General features: G+C 32.6%; 1 protein-coding gene and 1 long non-coding RNA gene across 3 annotated transcripts in view; both read left to right on the plus strand.

Annotated features, from left to right (window-relative positions):
* Positions 1 to 5,129: 5,129 nt before the first annotated feature.
* On the plus strand, positions 5,130 to 7,263 carry LOC126737184 (uncharacterized). The gene is made up of 3 exons (XR_007660958.1): positions 5,130 to 6,239; positions 6,358 to 6,719; positions 6,780 to 7,263. It is a non-coding gene; the product is annotated as an uncharacterized LOC126737184 (long non-coding RNA).
* A 12,165-nt stretch (positions 7,264 to 19,428) lies between these two features.
* Positions 19,429 to 23,953, plus strand: part of LOC126737178 (synaptogyrin) — a 46,986-nt gene continuing 42,461 nt past the window's right edge. The window contains exon 1 of one of the 2 annotated variants that reach the window (XM_050441948.1): positions 19,429 to 19,722. In XM_050441948.1, coding sequence (XP_050297905.1) covers positions 19,621 to 19,722 — 102 coding nt within the window. In that variant the 5' untranslated portion in view covers positions 19,429 to 19,620. The remainder of the gene's footprint in view (positions 19,723 to 23,953) is intronic. The other variant, XM_050441947.1, reaches the window with a different exon arrangement.

Genomic DNA, 23,953 nt, shown 5'->3' on the forward strand with positions numbered 1-23,953 from the left:
CTCATTTTAAAAACAGTATCACCATAGAAAATATAACAAAATAAATTTAAAATTTAAAAAAAAATTATTTTTGGATATACAAAATTTCCTTTTCTCGCATGGCATTTATTGTAAATCCACTACAGACCATTTCTCAGCTGATAGAAAAAAACGCTCATATTCAATCAGGAAATACATCTCCTATATGTGGACCTTAAAAGAGCCTACTAAAGATTCAGAACCACTAAAGGACGTAAGTAGGGTGCTGCCTGACACCCACCTTATTTAAAATATACTTAGAACAGGCACTAAAATCATGGAAAAGAAAATGTACCGCCCGCTCCATTAAACAACACCACACTATGCGCTTCGCAGATGATCAAATAATGATGGTCCAAGCAATAGTGTGGTCGATGTATAAAAAAATGCCAAAGTTATTCATATCTGGGAATGAAAATAACGGATGATGAAAGGAAGCCAGAGCTGACGAATGGAATACTCTAGCCAACTTATATAAAAAAAATGAACGGAGAATAATTAACATGATAATAAAAAGTATTGTCAGGTACATTAGTGAGGTTCGGCAGATCAAGGAAGAAATAAATGACAATTACTAAGAAATGGACTACTGGAGGCATGCAGCGGGTAAATCAAGATTATCAAGAATGGATAGAGTTACCAACGAAAGGATAAAACAAGATGAGGGTTTCACATGACATAGTAGACAACAAAGGTTGTAAACAACTCAAGTGGTATGGCTACGTCCAGAAGATGTAGAAAAACGTTGCAAACCGAGATTTACATATTTTTTAATTGTAAATTCCTTTGTTTTTGTACAATATTCAATTTTGCCAACAAATAATCAATCTCGTTTTTCAGTTGAAAACTTCGATATAATAAAGTATGCCCCAATGCTTGACTCTATGCATGATTCTGTGTCATCATTTGATGTCGATGGTTTTGGATCAAACTCCTCAAATTCAAAATCACTATTTATTTCATTGCCAAGTCATTAAATGCTCTCATCATTTTGGTGCTTGAAGAAAAGAATCCGTAAACAGCATGATGGAAAGGCAAACGAAACATAACAGGATTTACATTGAATGGAATAGTTTCCAAAATATTAGGGCAATAAAAAAATTTATTTAATATTTTATAAAATGTGAGTAAATCTGAACGAGTCCTCCTTGCTTTAAGACTATCGATGTTAAATGTATTCTCTATTATCCTATAATTAATATAAAAATTCTGGTAGATTTTAATGTCAGCATTGACGGCTAGGGAACGAAGAAATGCTTTTAGACCGGTTTGAATTGCTTCTACATGGTTAAAATAAAAAGGTGACCATACAGACGAGGCATATTCAAGCCCGGAACGAACAATTGAATGAGCATCTTGAAACAAGACAGATAATTTACCGAGTGTTACGCACAACAAAACCAAGATTACACATACCCCTATTGACAATCTCATCATTATAAGGCACAAATGTTAATTTACTCTTCGACCATACCCAAGTCTTTAACAGTAGTAGCAGATCTGAGAACTAAGCCATATATTGATGTACAGCTGATCTTGGAAAACAGAACCAAAAGAAATACTAAAGCATTTTTTAATATTAAGCTTCAAACCATTATTTATTGACCATAAAAAACACTATTAACATCAGCTTGTCAGAGTTGCGTATTTTATTACGAATCAAACAGAAGACAAAACAGATAATGTAGGGGTTTGGTTTAAACTGTTTTATTAATGTACATTACTAATGTACATTTTACATTGGACAGACCGATAGAAGTTTTTCTATAAGATTGAGAAGAGCAAGAACCGAAATATTTACTCTACAAGCATCAAATCTAACTTTGCAAGACATGTTTGTACTAACAACCACTGTTTTAATCCAGCTACCGACTTACAGCTTTTACATTTCTGCCGGAAAAGTAATAAACTTGATCTGTTGGAAACAGCCGAAATAAATAAAGCTAGATAAAACAACCACCGTTAATCATCAAGTACCTCATCCTTGTACTCACTTTTTCAACTCGCTGTGTTTTAACTCTTCATAGTCTCTTAATAAATCGTTCTTGCCCTTTACAATTTCTTTTATATAGTACTAATCCGTTGCTTACCTTCTTCACAACGTACTAATCCTTATGTTAACCGCTATGTTCTCTATGAACCTTCTGCTTTCCTCTTGCTTTCACCAAAAAAAATTTTAGTAACACACCATCAGGGTACCATAGTATTTTTAGAATTTCTCTCATAGATGTCACCTACGTTTGAGTTTAGTATGTTTTTTAGCCACGAACTTAATAAACATACCTGGACTGCTAATGCATATGCCATATGGCCATGATCCCAAAAATGACCACTGTTGTGTCTTTTTGATGTTGGTCACTCTGAACATTTTTAGTATTGCCAACAAAAAATATAAGTTGATGAAGTTGACGATGCTAACGTTTGTCGTGTGAGTATAGCGGATTGCCTAGTTTTTGGCGATTTGTAAACGACGCATGGGTATATCGTCTGGAACAGGCGATGTATTTTCCTCCTTATTTAATACGTGAATAATGTATCACCATCCTTATTTAAACGTATTTGGTTCACTGTTTCTCAAAACCGAATTATTGTGAATTGTCTGTCTGTGTTTATGATAGAATAATATATAGAGTTTTTTATTTTTACTATATAAACCCTTGCTATTTTTTATTATATTATTATACAAACCCTCAGAAAATCATCTATATTTTGATTTTTATAGATGGTTTTAACTATTAATGTGAAAACACTATACATAGAAGGAAAGTAGAAGTCGTAACAGTAAAAATAGAAAGAAAATAAAAATGTTTTTAACTGAATTTGTTAATACAAGCAATAATTTAGATAAATATCATCATTTTCATGGTATTAGGATTTATAAGTTTCAGGTTTAAGTTTAGATTTATAAGATTTAAGAGTATCAGAATAATAAAACAAATAATTTAAAGTGTATGCATCTATTCCAAGTTAATTGAAACTTTGCCTCATTTTAGGTGAGGATTACTTTCTTTCATAAATTTTAACGAAATTCAAGAAAAATCACAGATCTAACGCAACTATCTTAAAGTCTTAGCTAAATATAAATTTCTGTTTTGTATATGTAAACATAACCTCTCAAAAACTTTAATTGTTTTGTTTCCCTACAATTGGCACAACTGAAATTTGTCAGAGTGACCAACATCGAAATGACACAATCACGCAAAATGGCGGCCCCCTAGTAGTGGTCATTTACTTTTCATTGAATTGGCAGTCCAGGTATATTTATTAAGTTTTTTATAACATGTTTTTAGCATACTATTTAGTCCTTGTCAACAGCAGAATGTAAACAAATAAAATAAAAAATAATAAAATAAAAAAAAAACAATAATAATAAATAGAGGGTTTTTTGACATGGAATCAAACCCCTGGGGCGTATATCTGATACCAGTTTTAAACCTTTGTAAGTGTACCTTATATTAATTTTATACGTTTTTTTTCTGTGTCTGTCTTTTGTTCAGAACTATTTCCTCTTAGTATCCCCTAATGGTGGGCACCACTGTGTCCGAAACATGTCGGGAGTTTCAAAAAACTGAATGTTTAATAAATAAGTGGAGGAAGACTGCAGGATTTTCATTTTGCCTTGATACTACAATAGTTTCTTATGTACCAAAACCAAATGCTGCTGTTGTTCTTGCGTCTTCTATGCATCATGCCAAAGAAATATTTTCTGAGAGTGGAAAACCAGAAATTATATTACATTCCAATATGATAAAAGGAGGGATGGACAGCATGGATGAAAAAATTGGTAATAATTCATCCAACAAAAGGTCTCGACGCTGGCCAATGAAAATTTTTCACACGATTCTATGTGAGTGGAGTAAACAGTTATATTTTATATAGCTCATATGGAAATATAGTGCCAGTCATAAGACTATAAATATATTTTTTTAATTGTTGGCAAATACCTTGATAACGCCACATTTAAAGGAAAGGTCCCAAATGGCTCATTTACCTCTCGCAATAAAAATAAAAATTTGTGACATTCTAAAAGTACCATTCGAGCTCAATAAAAGTGTTGGAACAGCTGAAGAGAAGTTAAATGTAAAAAAATATTGCTCCACCAAGAATAAAAAGGAAGACTAAAAGGAATATTTTTGTAATTGTTGTAAAAATCTTATTTCTTTGAACCATTCTAAAAAAATTTGTCAGGATTGTGTTCAGAAATAAACATCGTTTTTTTTTGACACATTTGTTGTATAAAAAAATAAGTTATAAATGAATTTTTCTTCACTAAAATGTGCTTCTCTTTAAATTTAAGTACTTCGTGTACTAATTTATTATGATTAAAAATAACGCCCCATTAAGACGTCGTTAAAACTCATAGGAGTCTCTTAAGGTTTGTTCTCACTGCAAATTTCTTACAAGTTTGAAACTGTTTCCAAACCATTCTTGATGCGCATGCGTAAAATATTACGCGAAAAAATTATTATTAATAAATATTAATTATTAAAATTTGATGATCATGATCGATTTGAAACCGTCTGTGCAAACATCAAATGTGGCAACCCGCATGGTGGAGTCCATATTAAAAAAAGAAGATGAAATGAATGAGATGAATGTGAAAACTAGATATAGATGACTCTGTTGGTCAGATTAGTTTGAATGGCGGTTATCATAGTTTTTAGATCGTTTTGTCTATTGTGTTGTAACGGTGCTTTTTAGATGTTATTGTTTTGAACCTAAGTGTATTATTTGTTATCTTACGATAAGATTTACTCGCTTAATTTTAACTGTACCGTTCTATATGTGTTTTTGTTTTGTTTTGACAAATCTCGTTTTTAACAATGTAAGTACGCTTTAAAATTCGATTTTATTCAGCATTTTACCAATTTTTGATAAGCGTAGTATCTATGTAAATTGTGTCTTTTACTTTTAGTCCTCGACCTAATGATGCGATGATATTGTAATCGCGAAACCGGTCGTCATAATAAAATTCTATTCTATTAAATTGGGAAACAGTTTCATCAAAATAGTTTTGATTTTTGGGCCTTCCGTTCTTCAAGTAAATCTTAAATAAAGTCTATGTCGGAATTAACAAAATTCTGATAATTTAAATTCTTCCGACGATTCAAAATCACTCATTTTCTTAATGTGTATTTTTAGACTAATCCAACAATTTAAAATACAATTTTAAAACGAATATCAGGGATTAGCCAAACAACAATTTAGAGGTTATGTTCATATTCGGAAGATCGGCGTTGACTGGCTACACCATATACTTATAACCTCTTATGGGGTTTATAAGTATATGGGCTACAATAATTTTTTGACACTTTGCTTGAAATAAATCCGAAAACAAGTCTGACTATCAGATGACAATCAGAAATTTGTGTAAGAACATCAAACTTTTGAAAACCGATCAGAAGTTTCTGTGCGAACGCATTTTACTCTATTGCGCTTGTTTATTTGTCGAAAACTTATTTCTTACTGCTGTGAGAACAAACCTTTAAGGTACGCGCACATACAACGGCATCGCACGGACGGCACGGAGGAGACGGAGACGCCACTAAAAAGCACCCGATTCCCGCCGGTGATCGTGTATGTTCGGAGAACAATTCGGTCGTTTGATGTGAATGACACGAATGTTCCCGCTTTTTTTGCCTTTGTTGGGTAACAATGTTTACTTTTGTAAAAAAGCTCCAACTAATTTGATCGACTATTGCGATTATACTGAACTTTCCTTTGTTTCTTTGTGAAATATTGACCATACCGTTGCTTATAGTGTTTTAAAATAATACCTGAAAAGCTGTATTAATTCCAATTCAGCGATTTTAGCTGTAAAGATGGACTCTACTTAAAACCATCAGAATCAGGACCAAACTATCAACAAAAATATGTGCCACTTATGCAGTAAAATGTTTTATTCCATTTCAGCTAAGAACAAACATATATTAAGGTTATTCATAACCAGCAGCTCCCAGATAACCCAAAGTCACATATTTCTTGTCCCTTATGCAAAGAGATGAAAAATTCTTGTGAGACTTATCAAAAACTTGAAGCTCATTTACAGGTAAGTCATGATATCAAAATAGAGTCCTCAACATTTCATTTTTCCAGAGAAGAAAGATTTGAGGAATGGTTAAGAGAGCATAAAATAAGCACAAACTATGCACTTGTTTGCACAAGGAAATTTGAAGACAAGATTGAAAAAGTATATTGTTGCAATCGAAGTGATTTTAGAGGTAAATTTGTAGCAATTTCAATTCTAGCAAAGTATTTATTACATACTGTACATACATATTCATTTTACTATTTAGTGAAAGATTGTTAAACATGTATTACATGTATAGCTGTTTCTAGGATTTGAAAGCAAATGTAGTAAGAGAACAATAAAATGTAGTGGTTCCATTAAAATGAATGGTGTATGTCCTTCTCATTTAAATGTCAAGATTTATGGTGCAGGTAGCATTATATAGTCCTTTAGGGTATCCACACAACGAGCCTGGATGATCACCAGTAGCATGGCTGTAAGCCTTATTTTTGTATTGTCTTTATGATGTGTGAGCAAAGAAAGGGAAGCGATTCTGTTTTAGGTGAACTCCTTGGGGAATGTTCTTCCAATAATATTGAAGCTAGCCATAGTGTAGAAATTGAAACGTTTGTTAATGAGAGGACAACTGAAAATCAACAAGTAGCAGTACAATGATTGAAACTTATGATAAGTAAGTTATCTTTTTATAAAATTATATAAGATGTATTAACATATACCTGTAAATGTCTAGGTGCATGAGACAACTGACATCAGTGATGGAACAGGTAAATAAGACAAATACAGGTAAACGAAAAATGGACAAACAAGTTTATTTTCCATCAAAGAAGAAGAAGGAGCAGTAAATAAAAATAATAAATTGTATATTTTTTTCTATTTATGGTTTAAGTATATATGTATATGTGTATTATAATTTTTTATGTAAGTTTTAGGCAAATATTTGAAAAAACATTACCTATCTCATAAGTTTCTTCTTTAGCATAAAAAAATTAAGTTTCTTTTCAAATCAGTCATATACATGTCTTTGCAGCATTTATAAAATAAAACTTTTAATATATGGTACGTTTATATAACAGTATAACTAATTAAATCCATTGTGTTTTCACTTACCAAAATTACTTCTCTACCTAGGTATAAAAGTTATTAAAAAAAATAGGTACTTATTTCAAAAAGATTAATAACATTTATATATTTAAGATTAAAATTAAAGTGCAATATTTTTTAAATTTTGTTTTTCATTTATTTATTTTTTCTAAATATACAATACCCTAGTTTAAATATACAGTACCCTTGTGTAAGTTGGGCTTTTCCTTTTGATATGTCCACATATAGAGAACTTAAAAAAATAATAGTTATTTGTATAACAAAAGGGAGCAAAGTGCATAATTTCCTTACGTAGATGAAGTTTGATCCAGCAAAAGCATCCACAGTGAGGAAATGACACTGCTCCTACAGTACCTCATTTCCTACTTTCATTCTTATTAATAAGCACAATTTAATGTAAAAAATTAATTTTATAAAAAATAATAAGCAAGATATAGTCAAATAAAAAAATTCAATAAGGCAGGGAAATAAAATTAAAAATTTTCTTGTAAGGTAGTAGAAAAATAAATTTTTCAAATAACAATTTCTCAAAAATAAACTATAGTAATTTTAAATAATATCCGAAATCAAATAAATCCATGTCCGCCCAAAGAAATTTGTAAAAATATTCATTCGAAAAAAAAAATTCAATTTGTATTCCATTGGATCGTTCAACCAAACTGCATTTTTTTGGTACTTACATTAGGGTATTATGTATAAAATTAATAATTCAATGTTCTTGTTTGCATCCTTTATATATATTTAATTTATTTAAAGAATCAATAGTTACTGCTCAAACATTGCTCTTTTGTTGGTTGCCCGCCATTCACATAATATTTAAATATCCGAATGGGACAGTCGGAGATAGCCGAATGGTGACGGGAATCGGGTGCTTTTTAGTGGTGTCTTCTAGGAGACGGCCGGTACTCGACTGATTTTTTATCAGGCTATCGCACATATCTCGTCGGAATCTATCGGAAATGCGGGAAAAGTCGGTGGTCAGTTGCGAGTGTGTCTTCGAGCGGTGAGGAGCTGGCCATTGTTTTGGAAGAAGAACATTTTCAAAAACGAAGAAAGCGCAGACGAGTGTGGATTCATGAAATATGCCGAAGGAGAAGTGTTTTTGGGGAATATGCACATTTGTTTCCAGACTTAATGATTGACGAGAAAAAATTCTTTAATTACTTCAGAATGACACGTATTAAATTCCATTCCTTATTAGAATCCATAAGAGAATCCATAACTGAAGAAAAGTGTCTATCTCGCAAATCTGTTGGAGCAGAAGAAAGGCTGATGATATGCGTAAGGTCAGTATTTATTGTTATTACTTTAAAAAAGACTCGATCATATTTCCAACTAGCATTTTATCCACTTTCAGCAGAAATGCCTTGTATATAAATATATTTTTATTTGAAAAGTAATGGACAGAACATACAGGAACTCACAAAACTTAAAATTATTTCTCTTAACATGTAACAAAAGTATGTAACTAGAAAAATATTAGCATTTTTTATATAACTACAAAACAGAAACACACAAAACTAAAAACTAAATTGTCTTCAAAATTTATTTTGAAAAATTCTGTGAGGTAGTGTGGTAGTAGCTCGTGTCGATGTTCGGTAATCATCAAGATTTAACAATTGATTTTCATTTGTAATTTGGCCAGCATATTCGGAAGGTTCTGGAGGGGTAAAGATGGCATTATTTGGATGAAGTGATAATGCGGAAGTTTTAGCCTGGACGGCATAATGGGATGGCCCTGGGATGGCATTTTCTGGTGGTGCGGGATGTGTTAATGTTGCTTCAGCGTCTGTTACAAGTTGAAAGACCTGTCGTTTAATGTTTAGTTGTGTTGGTGCTAAAAACGTTTTTACTGTCGCCGCCATTGAAGAAAAAAATACATCCAGGGGATGTCTGCGACGATACCTGCTGCTTACGCTTGAATTGCAGGTATTCCTGCATTGGAGAATGTTGTACATGTTCCCGTTTTCGTTTCGACCTGCTTAGATGACACGTGGAGGTACTTGCAACGCTTTTCGCTGGGGGGTTCAGAAAAACCTTCCGTCAATTGTTGGCTAGAACCATCAGCATCAGAGTCGTCACCTGAACTAGGTACCAACAAATTACTAGTTTGCAATTCTTGTGGTTGTTGCAAATGGGGGTATAAAAATGCCAATTCTTTTTCGAATTTTATTGGTTTAATCTTTTTTGCACTTTGACCACTTTTAGTTTTCCTCAACTGTTTCGCCTTCCTATAATTAAGTTAATTATACTTGTTAATAAATATAATAATACTTGTTAATTTTCAGTCGTCTTCTCATTAACAAACGTTTCGATTTCTACACTATGGCTAGCTTCAATATTATTGGAAGAACATTCCCCAAGGGGTTCAGCGACATCACCTAAAAGAGAATCGCTTCCCTTGCTTTGCTCGTATAAACATATTAAATGTATGTGTTTGCATATTGTTGTTTTAATGCAATATTGTGGACACTCACATGTGTAGCGATGAAAACAGATCTTACACAATTTACAATACAATGTTTTCCAACCAACCTCGCAGACTTCATTTAGGGAGACATTATAAAATTCTTCTTTTGCATTTTTTACCTGAAACCGTCCAAATCCAATTTCAGTTACCATATTTGTCATATCCATTTTTTCTGCCTTTTTATGAGCTTTTACTATCACTTTATCTTGGTAGTTATCTGGTCTTTCCAACTTCAAAACTCTCTGCCACATCTTTGCATCCACCAAATCTTCAATTACATCCATCAACCTATAATTTATATTAATATCAAGTTTAAAGCCCTTAGATTCGTGCATAATCAAATTTCGATGCAAATTTAGGAAACAGATCAAACAGAGAATGATGTATAACGTTTCATCGTGAAAGCTGAAAATTATTCAATGACAAATAAAATATGTAAGAATTTGTAATTTATAAAATACAGTGTGGCAGACGGATCACACTTCGGCCTGAGGTAAGGGGAATGCAGTAGTGGAGACAACATGGCCGACTTCATTCATAAAATGGACAGTGGCGTGTGGTATTATGTGAAACTATTTAAATTCGATTTAAGGAAATTAATTTTAAAATTTATCAAAATAAATTTTCCTAATTAATTATTCATTTGTATATTTTATGGTTTTAGAAATAAGTTCTTTTTTTTGGTATACAGGGTGTCCCACAATCAACGTCACAGGCTATAACTTTTTTATTTTTAACTATAAAAATTAAAAAAAAAATTTAATAGCTATAGGATCACTACCAAATTTTTTTCACAGATGATACGGAGACTCCGGTATAAAGGGAAACGCGATCAAGCTTACGCTTAAGAGGCAATTTCATCGAATTATTTGCAGCTTCTTCATCGCAAATCCTAATAACAACATTTTGAATGCATAGTTGGTATACAAAAAGCAATAAAATATAATATAAACTACTGTTTTTTTAAGAGGCACAATGTATTTCACTTTTTTTTAAATAAATTATTATAACTTACCTGTAAACGTTTGCTATCACTTCCCTCGTTTGACTATGAAGGACCTTACCCTCAGTGAATTTATTCATTATAATAAATGTTATTATTCGTATATATGTAGGCAATAATAAAACAAACTAAAAAATTAAATATTAGGTATTTTATGTAAGTAATAAAATAGTGAAACTCCAAACCTACGAAAATTACACTAACTACTTATAGGTATACACAACTCTATATCAGTTTTTTTAATTAATAGCCACAAATAAAACAAAATAATAAATAACATATAAAATAAACGAAATCCAAAAATCAACGATAAAACCTACGCCACTGTCCACCCTTCAATAGTAATCAATGTTTTGAAACGGCAGCAAGCATTGTAAACGGGTGACAACACGAACTTATAAATACAGGGTGTCCCAGCGAAAACGAAACAGAGGTATTTTTGGTATGAAAAAAAAATTTTTTTACAAAAATCTCGAACACGTCGATTTTATTTTCGAGGGGGACAACTTTTCCTTACCAAGGCACCCTCATACCAGTAACCCTCTTCGAGGGAGTGGGATCACCTCTAAAATCTTAAATAAAAAGAGGGGTCGTGTGATACCTTATTTTAAAGGTCTTTTAATTCTGAATATAACTGCCAAATTTGAAGTGGCTAAAATTTTTTATCCGGATATGACAGCTTGTCAAAATTGTAGAAACAGCGAAAACGAAAAAGGTTTTTTGAACTCTGTTTTGAATAATATTTTTAAAAGAATAAGGAAGTTTTAATTTCAAAGGGGTCACTTATTAATTAAGAGGCCACCCTAATACCTGGAACCCTTTACGAGGGGTTGAAAGCACCCCTTAAATCTTAAATAGAAAAAGAGGTCGTGTCATTCCTTATTTTGAAGGCCTTTTTACTCTGAATTTAAATGGTGACTTCTGAGTGACTGATGGATATCTTGTGGATATAAAAATAGCAAGAAATACAATCTTTACTGCCAGTAAAAGTGGAGAAATAAGAAATACCTACCCTTTTCCTTTTGTGTCTTTTAAATAAAACAAGTTTATTTAAATTACGTCAATTTATTAAATGTTCAAATTGTGCCCCGCCTACTTCCATGCAGGAATACAGGTTTTGCTCAAAACGATGCCTGACGTTTTGTAGAACTTCAGGTGTTATCATCTGACACTCATTTATAATTCTCTGGCGTAAGTCTTCTAGTGTGTCTGGTTGGGTAGCGTAAACTTTTGTTTTTAAATGCCCCCATAAAAAAAATCTAATGGGGTTAAATCGGGTGACCTAGCTGGCCATTCCATAAAAGGTCCTCTCCTTCCAATCCAACGATCAGGAAATATCTCATCAAGATATTGCCTCACACCAGCAGCATAATGTTAAGGCGCTCCGTCTTGTTGGAAAACGACTTGATCATCATCAGAATGATTTCCGCCTTCCATTATTTCTACTATTCTTGGATATACGGCATTTTCCAAGAGATCTCGGTACATTTCTCCATTCAAATTTCCGGGCAGAAAAAACGGACCAACAATGGAGCCGCCCAAGATTCCCGCCCAAACATTTAACTTCTCAGGGAACTGGGTATGAACTTCACGAAACTGGCCCGGATTTGCATTTGACCAGTAGCGGAAGTTATGACGATTTACGCTGCCATTAAGAAAAAAAGTACATTCATCTGAAAAGCAAATGTTGTAAATAAGACGCGGATTAACAGTTATCATATCACTAAGCGATTCACAAAATTGCACTCATCTGTCAAAATCGTCCTCATTCAGTTCTTGCACCAGATGAATTTTGTAAGCATGGAATTTATTATGCTTAAGTATCCTATGAACACTACTTTTGCTTACTCCTGTACTCGTCGCCAATTTTCTGACAGTTATTCCTGGCTCGGCATGAAGTTGACCTAGGACAGTTATTTGCATTGCTTCATTGACAACAACAGCATTTTGAACCTCACGCTTTTTATTTAAGACACTGCCAGATTCCCTAAATTTAGCAACTATTTCTAGAACGTATTTTCTGTTGACTCGTTTTTCTGGATAAAGGTCATTAAATTCTTGTACCGTTCTATTGGCACAATTGTTATGCCGAAAGAAAACTCTATCATCTCAACCCTCTCTGCAGTAGAATAAACCATTGCTAACAGTGTTTCAACACGTAAAAGACTGGGTAATAATTTAAAACTATTTAAATAAATGCTGCTTTATGAAAAAAGTACCAATGATATTTAGCAAGCTAAATAAATTCTTCAGATACTTGTGTTTGCATTTTATTTGGTATTTTGTTTTTATTTATGATATGCTGATAAGGTGTAATAACAATAATATTAACAATACTAATAAATTTTTAATGATGTTTTAATGATCCAATAAAAAAAATTGTAAGAAAGGGTTTCAGGCATAAAGGTTTATTTAAAGCATTTTTTCCAGAATTTTATTTGGCTTTCATATCTAGAAGAAATCCATCAGTCACTCAGAAGTCACCATTTAAATTTAAAGTGAAAACGCTTTCAACATAAGGTATAACACGATCCCTCATTCTGTTTAAGATTCAAGGGGTGCTTTCAATCCCTCGTAAAGGATTCCAGGTATTAGGTGGCTTCTTAATTAATAAGTGACCCCTTCGAAAATAGGATTTCCTTGTTCTTTTAAAAATATCCAAAAAAGAGTACATAATACCTTTTTTATTTTCGCTGTTTCCGCAATTTTGACAAGCTGTTTTATCCAGAGAAATAATTTTAGCCACTTCAAATTTGGCAGTTATATTCAGAATTAAAAGACCTTTAAAATAAGGTATCATACGACCCCTCTTTCTATTTAGGATTTTAGGGGTGATTCCATCCCCTCGAAGGGGGTTGCTGGTATGAGGGTGCCTTGGTAAGGAAAAGTTGTCCCCCTCAAAAATAAAATCGACGTGTCCGAGATGTTTGAAAAAAAAATTTTTTTTCATACCGAAAATAGCTCTGTTTCGTTTTCGCTGGGACACCCTGTATACCTAGACTGCCAATTCAATGAAAAGTAAATGACCACTACTAGGGGGCCGCCATTTTGCGTAATTGTGTCCTTTCGATGTTGGTCACTCTGACAAATTTTAATTGTGCCAACTGTAGGGAAACAAAAAAATTAAAGTTTTTGAGAGGTTATGTTTACAAAAATACAAAATAGAACGTTACATATAGGTAAGAAATTTAAGATAGTTGCGTTAGATCTGTGATTTTTCTAGTACTTCTTTAAGAATTTTGTTAAAATTTATCAAAGAAAGTAATCCTCACCTAAAATGAGACAAAGTTTCAATCAACTTGGAATAGATGCGTGCACTTTAAAATATTTGTTGACTGATTCTGATTATCTTAAATCTTATAAATCCTAATACCATGAAAATCATGATATTCATTCAAATTTTTGCTTGTATTTACTTAACAAATTCAGTTAAAAACACGTGTTATTTTCTTTTACTATTACGAGTTTTACTTTCCTTCCATGTACAGTGTTTCCACATTAATAGGTACAACCATATACAGATCGTGTTTTCGTTCGTTACTTATAGGAAACTTATAGCATAAAGGCGAAATTTTGCAACGTCGCGCGTGTACACTAGCGTCTGCCGCCTGGAAATCACTCTGCCTCTGCAGTCAGATGTGTGGTGCTACGTTGCCGCTATTCATATTAAAATACCTACCGCCGGCAGCTCTGAGAGATGTTTTTAAAGGTGGTAGTTGGTTAAAAATAAAATAGTTTTGTGTTAAATGGAGGATTCTTTTATTAATTATTTTTTTCAAGGTTATATCACTACGTACAGGGTACAGTAATAGGACATTATGTACCTATTTAAGTACCTATACCTAATTTATATGGATTTTTCAGTTTTGGTTATTAATGTTAAATAGTTGTCCTTCCTTATATACTAAAATGGTTGACATTTAACATTAGTGCAATCGGAATTACATTACACAATTAATTAATATGATGAGTACCTAATTTAAGTCAATTCCAAAAAGAAAAAATGAGGAATTTTAATTTTTTATTATAATATTAATGATTTTAATCTGGAACTATTTTTCGACGCGTAGTAATAATTTCAGTGTGTTGGGACTTTCTATTGGTTATAGTGACATTAGTGACAAGCGAAGCGCAAAAATGTTTTGTTCATTCTAACGGGTTTGGGGTAAGGGGGCGCGGCGCGCCTGGGTTGGAGTGAGACTTAATTTTAGAGTTGGATCTCAAAACGGATATCGACCGTGGGTTGAAGCCTCCCATCGGTTGGCTTAGTGTCTTTTGAGCCGCGTACTGGGAATAATAACTTTATTCATTACTTTTTTTCGTTTTCACGCAAAAACCTTAATTTTTCCGCATTTTTTTCCTTTAAAAAATAAAAGTACTATACAATGCCTCTCCTCTTTAAATTTTCTTCAAAAAACGTTTACTTTTGATTGCACTACTATTAAATAGACCCCTAAAATGAGTTAAGAATTGATAAAGGTACCTACTACGATTTCAATGAACTCATAATGTAATAAAATCACATGCCATTATTTTATTCAACCATTTATAAGATAAATGTGTTGAAAATTGTGCTTGCTATGACTAGGAAACTGAGCAGGATTCTAAAGATGGTAAAAACATATTGCATTTTTCTGAATGTAACCATTAACCTTTATATTGCTAATTTTTAGGATTTTCAATTTAACATTCTATATAGATATTAATTAGGCACAGCTTTACACACCTTTTATGTATATACTATAAAGGTACATAATACAATTTGCTATTTTAATATATTAATATTATTAAACCGGAACCCTAATAATATTTACGTCGTTATTCTTACTTCTATGCGTTTTTAAATGTTGTTTCCAACGATTTCTGATCGTAAACACTTCTTCACGATGCAAACATTTAAAATTGTCAGTTCTAATTCTTAAATGAGGAGCTATCTCTTCCCGTAACTCCGGATGAAATTTCTTGACATGCACTCGTAAATGAGTGATTCTTGTAAACAAGCGATTACAAACTGTACATAATTTATTGGGTTTGGAGTCCATATTATCACCGTTGTATAACCTACTTAATATAAATAAATAAAAATCAAAAATTACCTTTATTTATCAAACCTACCCAAGCAAAAAAACTGTACCTCGACTAATAATTTTTCTTTATCGCATTCAAAAACACCCTGCGCGCCAAAATCACTTTATATCAATACTTCCTGCCTCCTGCTTCCGAAAAATCCTCGAGCGAGAAGTGCGAGTCTGCGAGACTGCGAGCGAGCACATGCATGCATAACGCCTCACCCAGAATGCGTTTTAATCATAAAATATGATATCTTTGATGAAAGCGGCAACATCGGCTATGCTCTGCCGCGAGAGCGAGCGCCAGCGGCACAAGGAATGGTGGTTCCGCAGACGCTAGTCGCGTGTATGAGTGCCTGACAGAGCACCGCCCCGGCCGGCCCGAGGACGGGATTAGTAAACATCTGACTTTCGTGGGAGTTGCGTCGTTTGGCGACAAAATGTCCCAACATATTACGCGAAAATCCAGGCATTTTTAAAATATTTATTCTAATGCGGGTTTTACAGACATGACAGTGTGTAAAACCCGCATAGAATTGTAATCTTAAAATGTTTAATATGCTGTGTTTTGCATAATGAAAATTAAAGCGTTATTCTAATAAAAAATAAAATATTAACTCTGATAAAAATATGATAAAAAATCAGAAATTAAACTCTAATAAACAAACTTAACAACGTATCATTTTTTAAATAAAAGGCTCAAATAAACCGCCTTCTTCCGCTAAACAAAAACTTAACCTATCGTAAAAGCTATTTCGCACCTCCAAAAGAGTTTCAGGTAAAATGGAATTGGCACCTTCGAGAATTTTATTTCCCATCTCCTCTGAATATGTTGGCCTACTAAATTCATGCTTGTAAATGGTCTGCTTAAGGTAACCCCACAGATAAAAGTCATTTGGAGACAAATCTGGAGATCTAGGAGGCCATTTAATATCACCAGTTCCACTAATAAGGCGGTTAGGAAAAGTATTTGTTAAAAATTCTTTTACTCTAGCCACGTTATGAGCAGGACGGCGATCTTGCTGAAAATAAACCGATCCCAGGTCTACATTAGGTAGGATTTGAATGGCAGGAAGAACTCAGTTTTGCAGCAACTCAAAGTACTTTTGGGCGTTTAAAGTGCCATCAATAAAAAATGGCCCTATAACATTGTCGCCCAAAATACCTGCCCAAACATTCAATTTCTGAGGATACTGGGTGCGAAACTGACAACTTCTGTGCTCGTTTTCCTGAGACCAATAACAAACATTGGAAGGATTGTGTTTGCCATGTAATAGAAAAGAAGATTCATCAGAAAAAAAAATATTTTTTTTTTAAATATTCGTTTTCATTTGCCTTTTCCATCATGGTTTCACAAAATTCCATTCTTCGCCACTGGTCTTCAGGAATTATTTCCTGAGTTTTTGAATACTTGAAACATTTGTACCCATATTTTTTCCAGATACGAGCAACAGTTTTATTGCTCATTCCCAGTTCCTCTCCAACACTTCTTCACAAGTTCTAGGGTACTGCAAACCATTTCTTCCCGCCGTTTTATATCCTGGACCACTTCAACAAGTGGTTCTTGACGTTTTGTGTGGCATTTTTTACAATCTTGAAGACAAAAAGATGTCTCAAAATTTGTAACCACATTTAAAACCGTTTTTGCACAAGGAATCGGTCTATTCTCAAATGTCACTGAAAACAAATCTCTACATTGTACTGCTGAATTGCTTCCATAAAACCATTTAATTAATTGAACTCTTTCGGAAGGGGTATAAACAGCCATAGTGAAAAAAACACGAAAGTAACGCTCAAAAATTATTAATGCAACGTGCAGTAACACACCAAAGTGAGGTCTGCAGACTCCCGGTTCAAAAAATAAAAACGAAAAATTCCGCGGCCTGCAAGCCGCAATCAAGCGGTGTTGCCATTATTTTGGGTAATACGTAGCTCACGATAACACGATCTGTAAGAATCAAAATATAGATGATTTTATGAGGGTTTGTAATTATAAAGGGTTTATATAGAAAAAATATATTATTCTGTCAACAACTCAATATATTATTCTATTATAAACAACACAGACGGACAATTCACAATAATTCGGTTTTGAGGAACTGAACCAAATACCTTTAAATAAAGATGGTGATACATTATTCACGTATTAAATAAGGAGAAAGATACATCGCCTGTTTCAGACGATATACCCAAGCGTCGTTTACAAATCGTCAAAAACTAGGCAATCCGCTATACTCACACGTCAAATGTCAACTTCATTACCGTTATTTAATATATTTTTTGTTGACAACACTAAAAATTTTCAGAGTGACCAACATCAAAAGGACACAACCACTATGAAAATGGCGGCCACCATGCAGTGGTCATTTTTGGGTATCGTGGCCATATGCATTAGCAGTCCAGGTATATTTTTAAGTTCGTGGGTGACAAAGACGCTGTCCAATGAACTGTCGAAATAATTCATAAGAAAAACACGTGCGGAGAGGGAAACCAATCAATCACAAGCGTTCAGGTTCATAATGGCTGACCCCTATTATACAAGAAGTAGAGGAGTAGAAGTAGGAATGTAGAAGATGAACGTAATGTTGCCAGATTTACTAAACATGATCCATTTTTTGGACAAACATTTAATTGTACCATATTTAATGGTAAAACAATTGCGTATTAAAGCTAAAATGGAATAACTATTTAGATTATAATTCTTAACATTTTACCCTCTATATCTTGTGATTGTAAAAAATCTTATATTGCATATTATTAGAAAATAAGTCCCGCACAATTACGTTTTGAGGTTAAACGTGGCAACGTCGAATATTTTGGCCCACATTCCTGCCGCTGTTTCAGATCCACTTGCCAGACTTTACATATTTATATACAAATCCTAGGCTCAACCCCACCCAACTACAGTACGTTACTTATATTATAGTATTCACCAATTTTCAGCTCTCACTGTAACATAGTACTCGTCTATGGTAATATAGTGTTTAAAAATAAATTTTTCAGGTATTATTTTAAAACACTATAAACAACAATATGGTCAATATTTCACAAAGAAACAAAGGAAAGTTCAATATAATCGCGATAATCGCAATAATCGATCAAATTAGTTTGAGCTTTTTTACGAAAGTAAACAACCAGCCAACAAACGCAAAAAAAGCGGGAAAATTCGTGTCGTTATTTTTGTCATTCACGTCAATGACGTCAAACGAACGGAATCGGGTGCTTTTTAGTGGCGTCTCACGCATCTGGCATACAGATCAGTCTCCTTACCTCTGGTCTTCTTGAAATACTGGTATGACTATGACAAAATAAAATGTCATTTAACTTTTATAAACAAGTAGGGCTGGGTAGTTATAACGATCTTTTGTTTAGCTTTCAAGCAAAATACATTAAGTACATCTACACTACTAAAAAGTAGCACCACTAATAAAGATATAATAAATTGAGAAGTTTGTATAATATAGTTATTTAAGGAGAAAAAGTCTTATTCACTTCATATGGTTATTTGCACTCTATAACTACGCTACTGACAAATAATAGTTTTTTTAAGCCAAGTTCCACAGAAAATCCATGAAATCAAATATACTAAGACCAAATTTTTTTTTAAATTTCTGCATTTTCCTTACGCCGTGTTTCTCTAAACCTTTTAACTGCACAATTTCCTATTTTAAAAATTATTGCCCGGGATGTACGCCTATGAGCCGACACAGATTTTCAACACACTGGTTTCATTTCATACCTTAATAATTAATAGTTATTTACTAATTTATTAAATACATTAATAAGAATAAGAATCATTCTAAAACCCTAAACTGGTTAAAACCTTAAGTTAATTATAATAAATAATAAAATGACCTGAACGGAATGAAACTAGTTTGACGTCTGAGCAAGCGCGCCGTAGGATTAAAATTAAAATCAAAATCAAAACATGGAGGGTGTCGGTGCGTACGGTGGTGGCAAAGCAGGGGGTGCATTTGATCCGATTTCTTTCGTTCAAAGGCCTGCGGTTATTTTAAGGGCTGTCTGTTGGGTAAGCAACAATAAATTATATTTAATTTCGTGTTTTTGGCACTATCGAAGGTTCAAAATTAAGGGTAAAATTAAAATCCAGCCAATCGATCCTCTCCCAAGGTGGCCCTCAGGAGGGGGTGGTATTGATTTTTGGGATTTCAAATGGGTCACTAATCGTCGTTTATCCTGGCCTTTGGTTTGGCCCCAATTTTGTCTCAATCAACATTCCTCTTTTATTATATCATTCAACCATATAAAATGCCTTTAACAAAATATTTGTTTTAAATTTAATTGAAATACAAAACTGTTATCTTTACAGTAACCCCTAATAAAAACTAAAAGTAAATAGGTTTTTATGACCTCAAATTAGCTCATATAAATAAACCATCTATTATTTCTTTATTTATGTTTTTTTTATTATTTAATTAAATGTACATTGTTTATGTAAGGGGCTCAAAAGTATTAGTTATTTATAATAATAATAATGTCCTTTATTTGCCAACAAAATCATATACAGGATGACAAAGCAACATCATACAAAGGAGGATCTAGCTCTCATAGGATACATTAATTTTTCTTATCCAGAATTCATAGAGGCAATAGCCTTACATAAACAAAATAACAACATTTTAAATAAATATTCTAAATATCTAACATAAATTACAATTATTATCTAAAAGTAAAATTATAAAAACATTTAAGCTGCAACCAGTGGTAAACAGCTTTTTTAAATTTGGACTATAGCAATGCTAGGACAATGCTTCTAATATGAGCAGATAGCATTCTATAAGCCCTAATGGCCATATAATGAGAACCTCTTTCATAGTAAGCTGAATTATGCAACGGAATGTGGATATCGCTTCTATGTCATGTAATCATAGTCACATTCCTCAGCAATCATTGCCCTATTCTCAACAAACAAATGATTGTGTTCTTTCATGAATACTCATGTTTTACTTTTTTCTTCTTATCTTTTTTTTTCTCTTAGGTTTAGTGTTATTGTTGTGCAATTATTTTAATATGTTTTTTGTTTGTTTTTTTTTCCTGTTATAGGCTTTACATGTAATTACTATTACCCGATTTATAGTGTTTGTAAAGTTTTTTGAATAAATAAATAAATAAACAGTGATAAGATTAAAAAAAAATAATAACATTATGGAAGAAAAGCATTAGGGAAGGGTGAGTATTTTTAGTTTGCTGAAGTAAGGTCTACAGGAAGTTCTGTAGGTCAGGCCCAATAAACAACAAATGATATGCATTCGCTTTCTAAATATATCTAGAGCTCCTCTTGCTGATCCACAGAAACAGATACCATATAGTAAGATTGACTGTACCTGTCCAAAATAAAATAGGTGAAGAGATACCTCAGACACTGCACAAGCTAGCTAATCTGGAATAAAGATTTATAATATGTTTCTCCCAATTTAAATTGGGGTCAATGTGTATTCCTAAGAATTTAATACTATTGGCTACATACACACCAGACCACACAAGTAGAGATTCTGGGACAACAGTGGCCTACGAAAAAATTAATCAACCCTGTTTTACTAGAGTTCAAAGACAACTTACTGTCCCATATAAAAATCCCATTTGATTGCCATATAATTAAAACTTAATATGTGTAGCAAAAGTACCTGCAGCAAACCAGTACTAAACAATTTAAAAAAAAATATTAACAACTAGACATATTTATTTAGATCTCATTCTGTTCTATAAAATTGTAAATTCCTTGACTGATACACCAGAGCTTTAGGTGCTGTTGGATTTGATGTACTTCAAAGGGTGCTTAGTGTTCAGTCTCTTTTTAATGAATCACATTTCAGCACAAACTATTTATTTGTTTATTTATCCAGGGGTCAAGTCCAATATAAAATTTTTTTAAATCTAAGGATTAAAATTAAATCAAATAGACCCAACCCACTATGAACTACATAATTTGCTTAGCTAAAGAAACAATACACTAGTAGGTATTTATGGAACTCAAAGAAAAATATCCATATAATAAAAAATAGACATTTTCCATATCATATTTATTTATTTATTTATTTATTTATTCATTGGTCAACAACAACCCCATTATAAAACAAAGAAATTCAAATACAAAATAATATTTTAGCCTAGCACCCAATTTAACACTTCATAACAAAAATAATACAGTCAACATGTTATGTTGCTACATTCGAACAAGTAATATAAACTATTAAAACAATAACAAATAACAATCCATATTAGCCCAATATTTGAATAAAATTAACAATAAATAAAAATATAGCAAATTATTTACTATTAATTAAGATCCAACATTAACCAATAGCGATTCACTAATCCACAACAGGGCTAACAACCAGGTTATGGAAATAACAAAAAAATTATAATAATAATAGAAATAATAATATTATTGACACTAATAGATCTTTGAACACTGAAATTAGATTAAACTTTTAATTTGCCTCTTAAAACTAGGTAAAGCAATGCCCAATATTTCAACTTCATTAAAATTAATAAATTTAAGTGTCTGTTTAGTCTGTGGGATGCATAATTAGTGCTATGAAATGGTAGTGGGAATAATCTAATATGCGTAAAACTCCTAGATTGTATATTGAAAGATATTGCACCAAGGAGTTCAGGACAGTTTAACTGACCATTTATTTATTTTTATTATACAAGACCACCAAATCAGCGTAAACTCTCCTTTGCCACAGCATTGATAAGTTCAACAACCTCCGAGCATCATCATAAATGTGATCGTTGGGAATCCTCATACCAAACTGATATAAACAAAATCAAATAAATTTATTTTGGACCCTTTCTAGGTCAGTACAACAATTTGTGTAAAAAGGGGACCATATCATTGATGCATATTCCAACTGTGACACAACAAGAGACATTTATATATCCTTTTACAGGTCTCAACAGAAAATTCCCTGCAATTATGCAAAACAAAGCCTAAAACTTTTGAGGAGTTAAGAACCAGATTAGTTATATGAGTGTTAAAGTATAGGTGCTCATCAAACCAAGATCCTTAATAAGATTACATGACTAAAGAGAAACACCCTCTATATTGTAAAATAAGTCAAACCTTTTATGTTTCTTGTAGAAACTAATAAACTTAGATTTACTCACATTAGGAAGCAGTTCAATGGCAATACACCTATTGATTGAGCATATCTAAGTCACCTCTGTAATAAAACTTGATCAGAAGAAGAAACTATCTCCCTATAAACATGACATTGTCAGCAAAAAACAAAAAGAATCTGTTCCCAAAGCACTTATTAATATCATTTATAAAAATAATAAATAGTAATATCTATAACCTTTTAAGTACATATTAGTAGCCAACAGTAATCTTAAGTAATAACTATACTTCTAATAAACAATAATTAGCTAAGCTTAACCTAAAGAGTGGAGCTATCCCAAAATAATAGCCCTAGCTGAAGACTTTTATTTAAAGAAGTACCGAAAAAGTCAAGATCTATTGCAAATCTATTCACTGTAGAAGCTATTCTGTAAATAGGATGTTCTGCAATATGGAGAATATGGAGAAGCACCTGACTTCATGTTGTGTAAGAGGATACATGTATAAAGAAAAGATACAAACACTCTGGACTTCTAACAATACCATTCAGGACTTTAAATTCAAAGCAAACATCAAAGAACTGCCTTCTGGTTGATAAAGAGCTAATACTCAAGTATGATATGGTGTCAAAACAGGTATTCCGAATTCAAGAGCATATCTTGCAAACCTGATAAACATGCGCTGAACAATTTCAATCCTCTCAATGTAAATGAGAAAATAAGGTGACCAAATTGTATTGGAAAATTCAAGAAGAGATCTCACTAGGTAAATATACCGGGTGGTGCGTCGCCGAGCGGAACATAGGAAATCCCATGTAAATTTTAAGGGGGTCAAATATTGGCTTCCCCGTACATTTTACAGAAAAAATGTAAGATAATTTTTTGAAGAGACGAATCTGGCAAACTTTCGTACAAAGTTTCAAAAAATTTTAATAAGCGAATCTTGAATTATTCAATTAAATGTAATTGCAAAATTACCAAATTTTCGGTTCAGGTAAGCCAGACACCAGCCACCAGCAAACAATTTGTTATAAGGCTTTGTCAAATCTGATGTACAGCCGAGTACAAGAAATGTTTTTTTTTTCGTTTTATCAATCTCACAACCATACATTCAAAGTAAGACACATTAACATTACTTTTTTATCTAAACTTTTATTTAATATAACAATGAAGTT

Source organism: Anthonomus grandis, chromosome 6, assembly GCF_022605725.1.
Source record: "Anthonomus grandis grandis chromosome 6, icAntGran1.3, whole genome shotgun sequence".
NCBI lineage: Eukaryota > Metazoa > Arthropoda > Insecta > Coleoptera > Curculionidae > Anthonomus > Anthonomus grandis.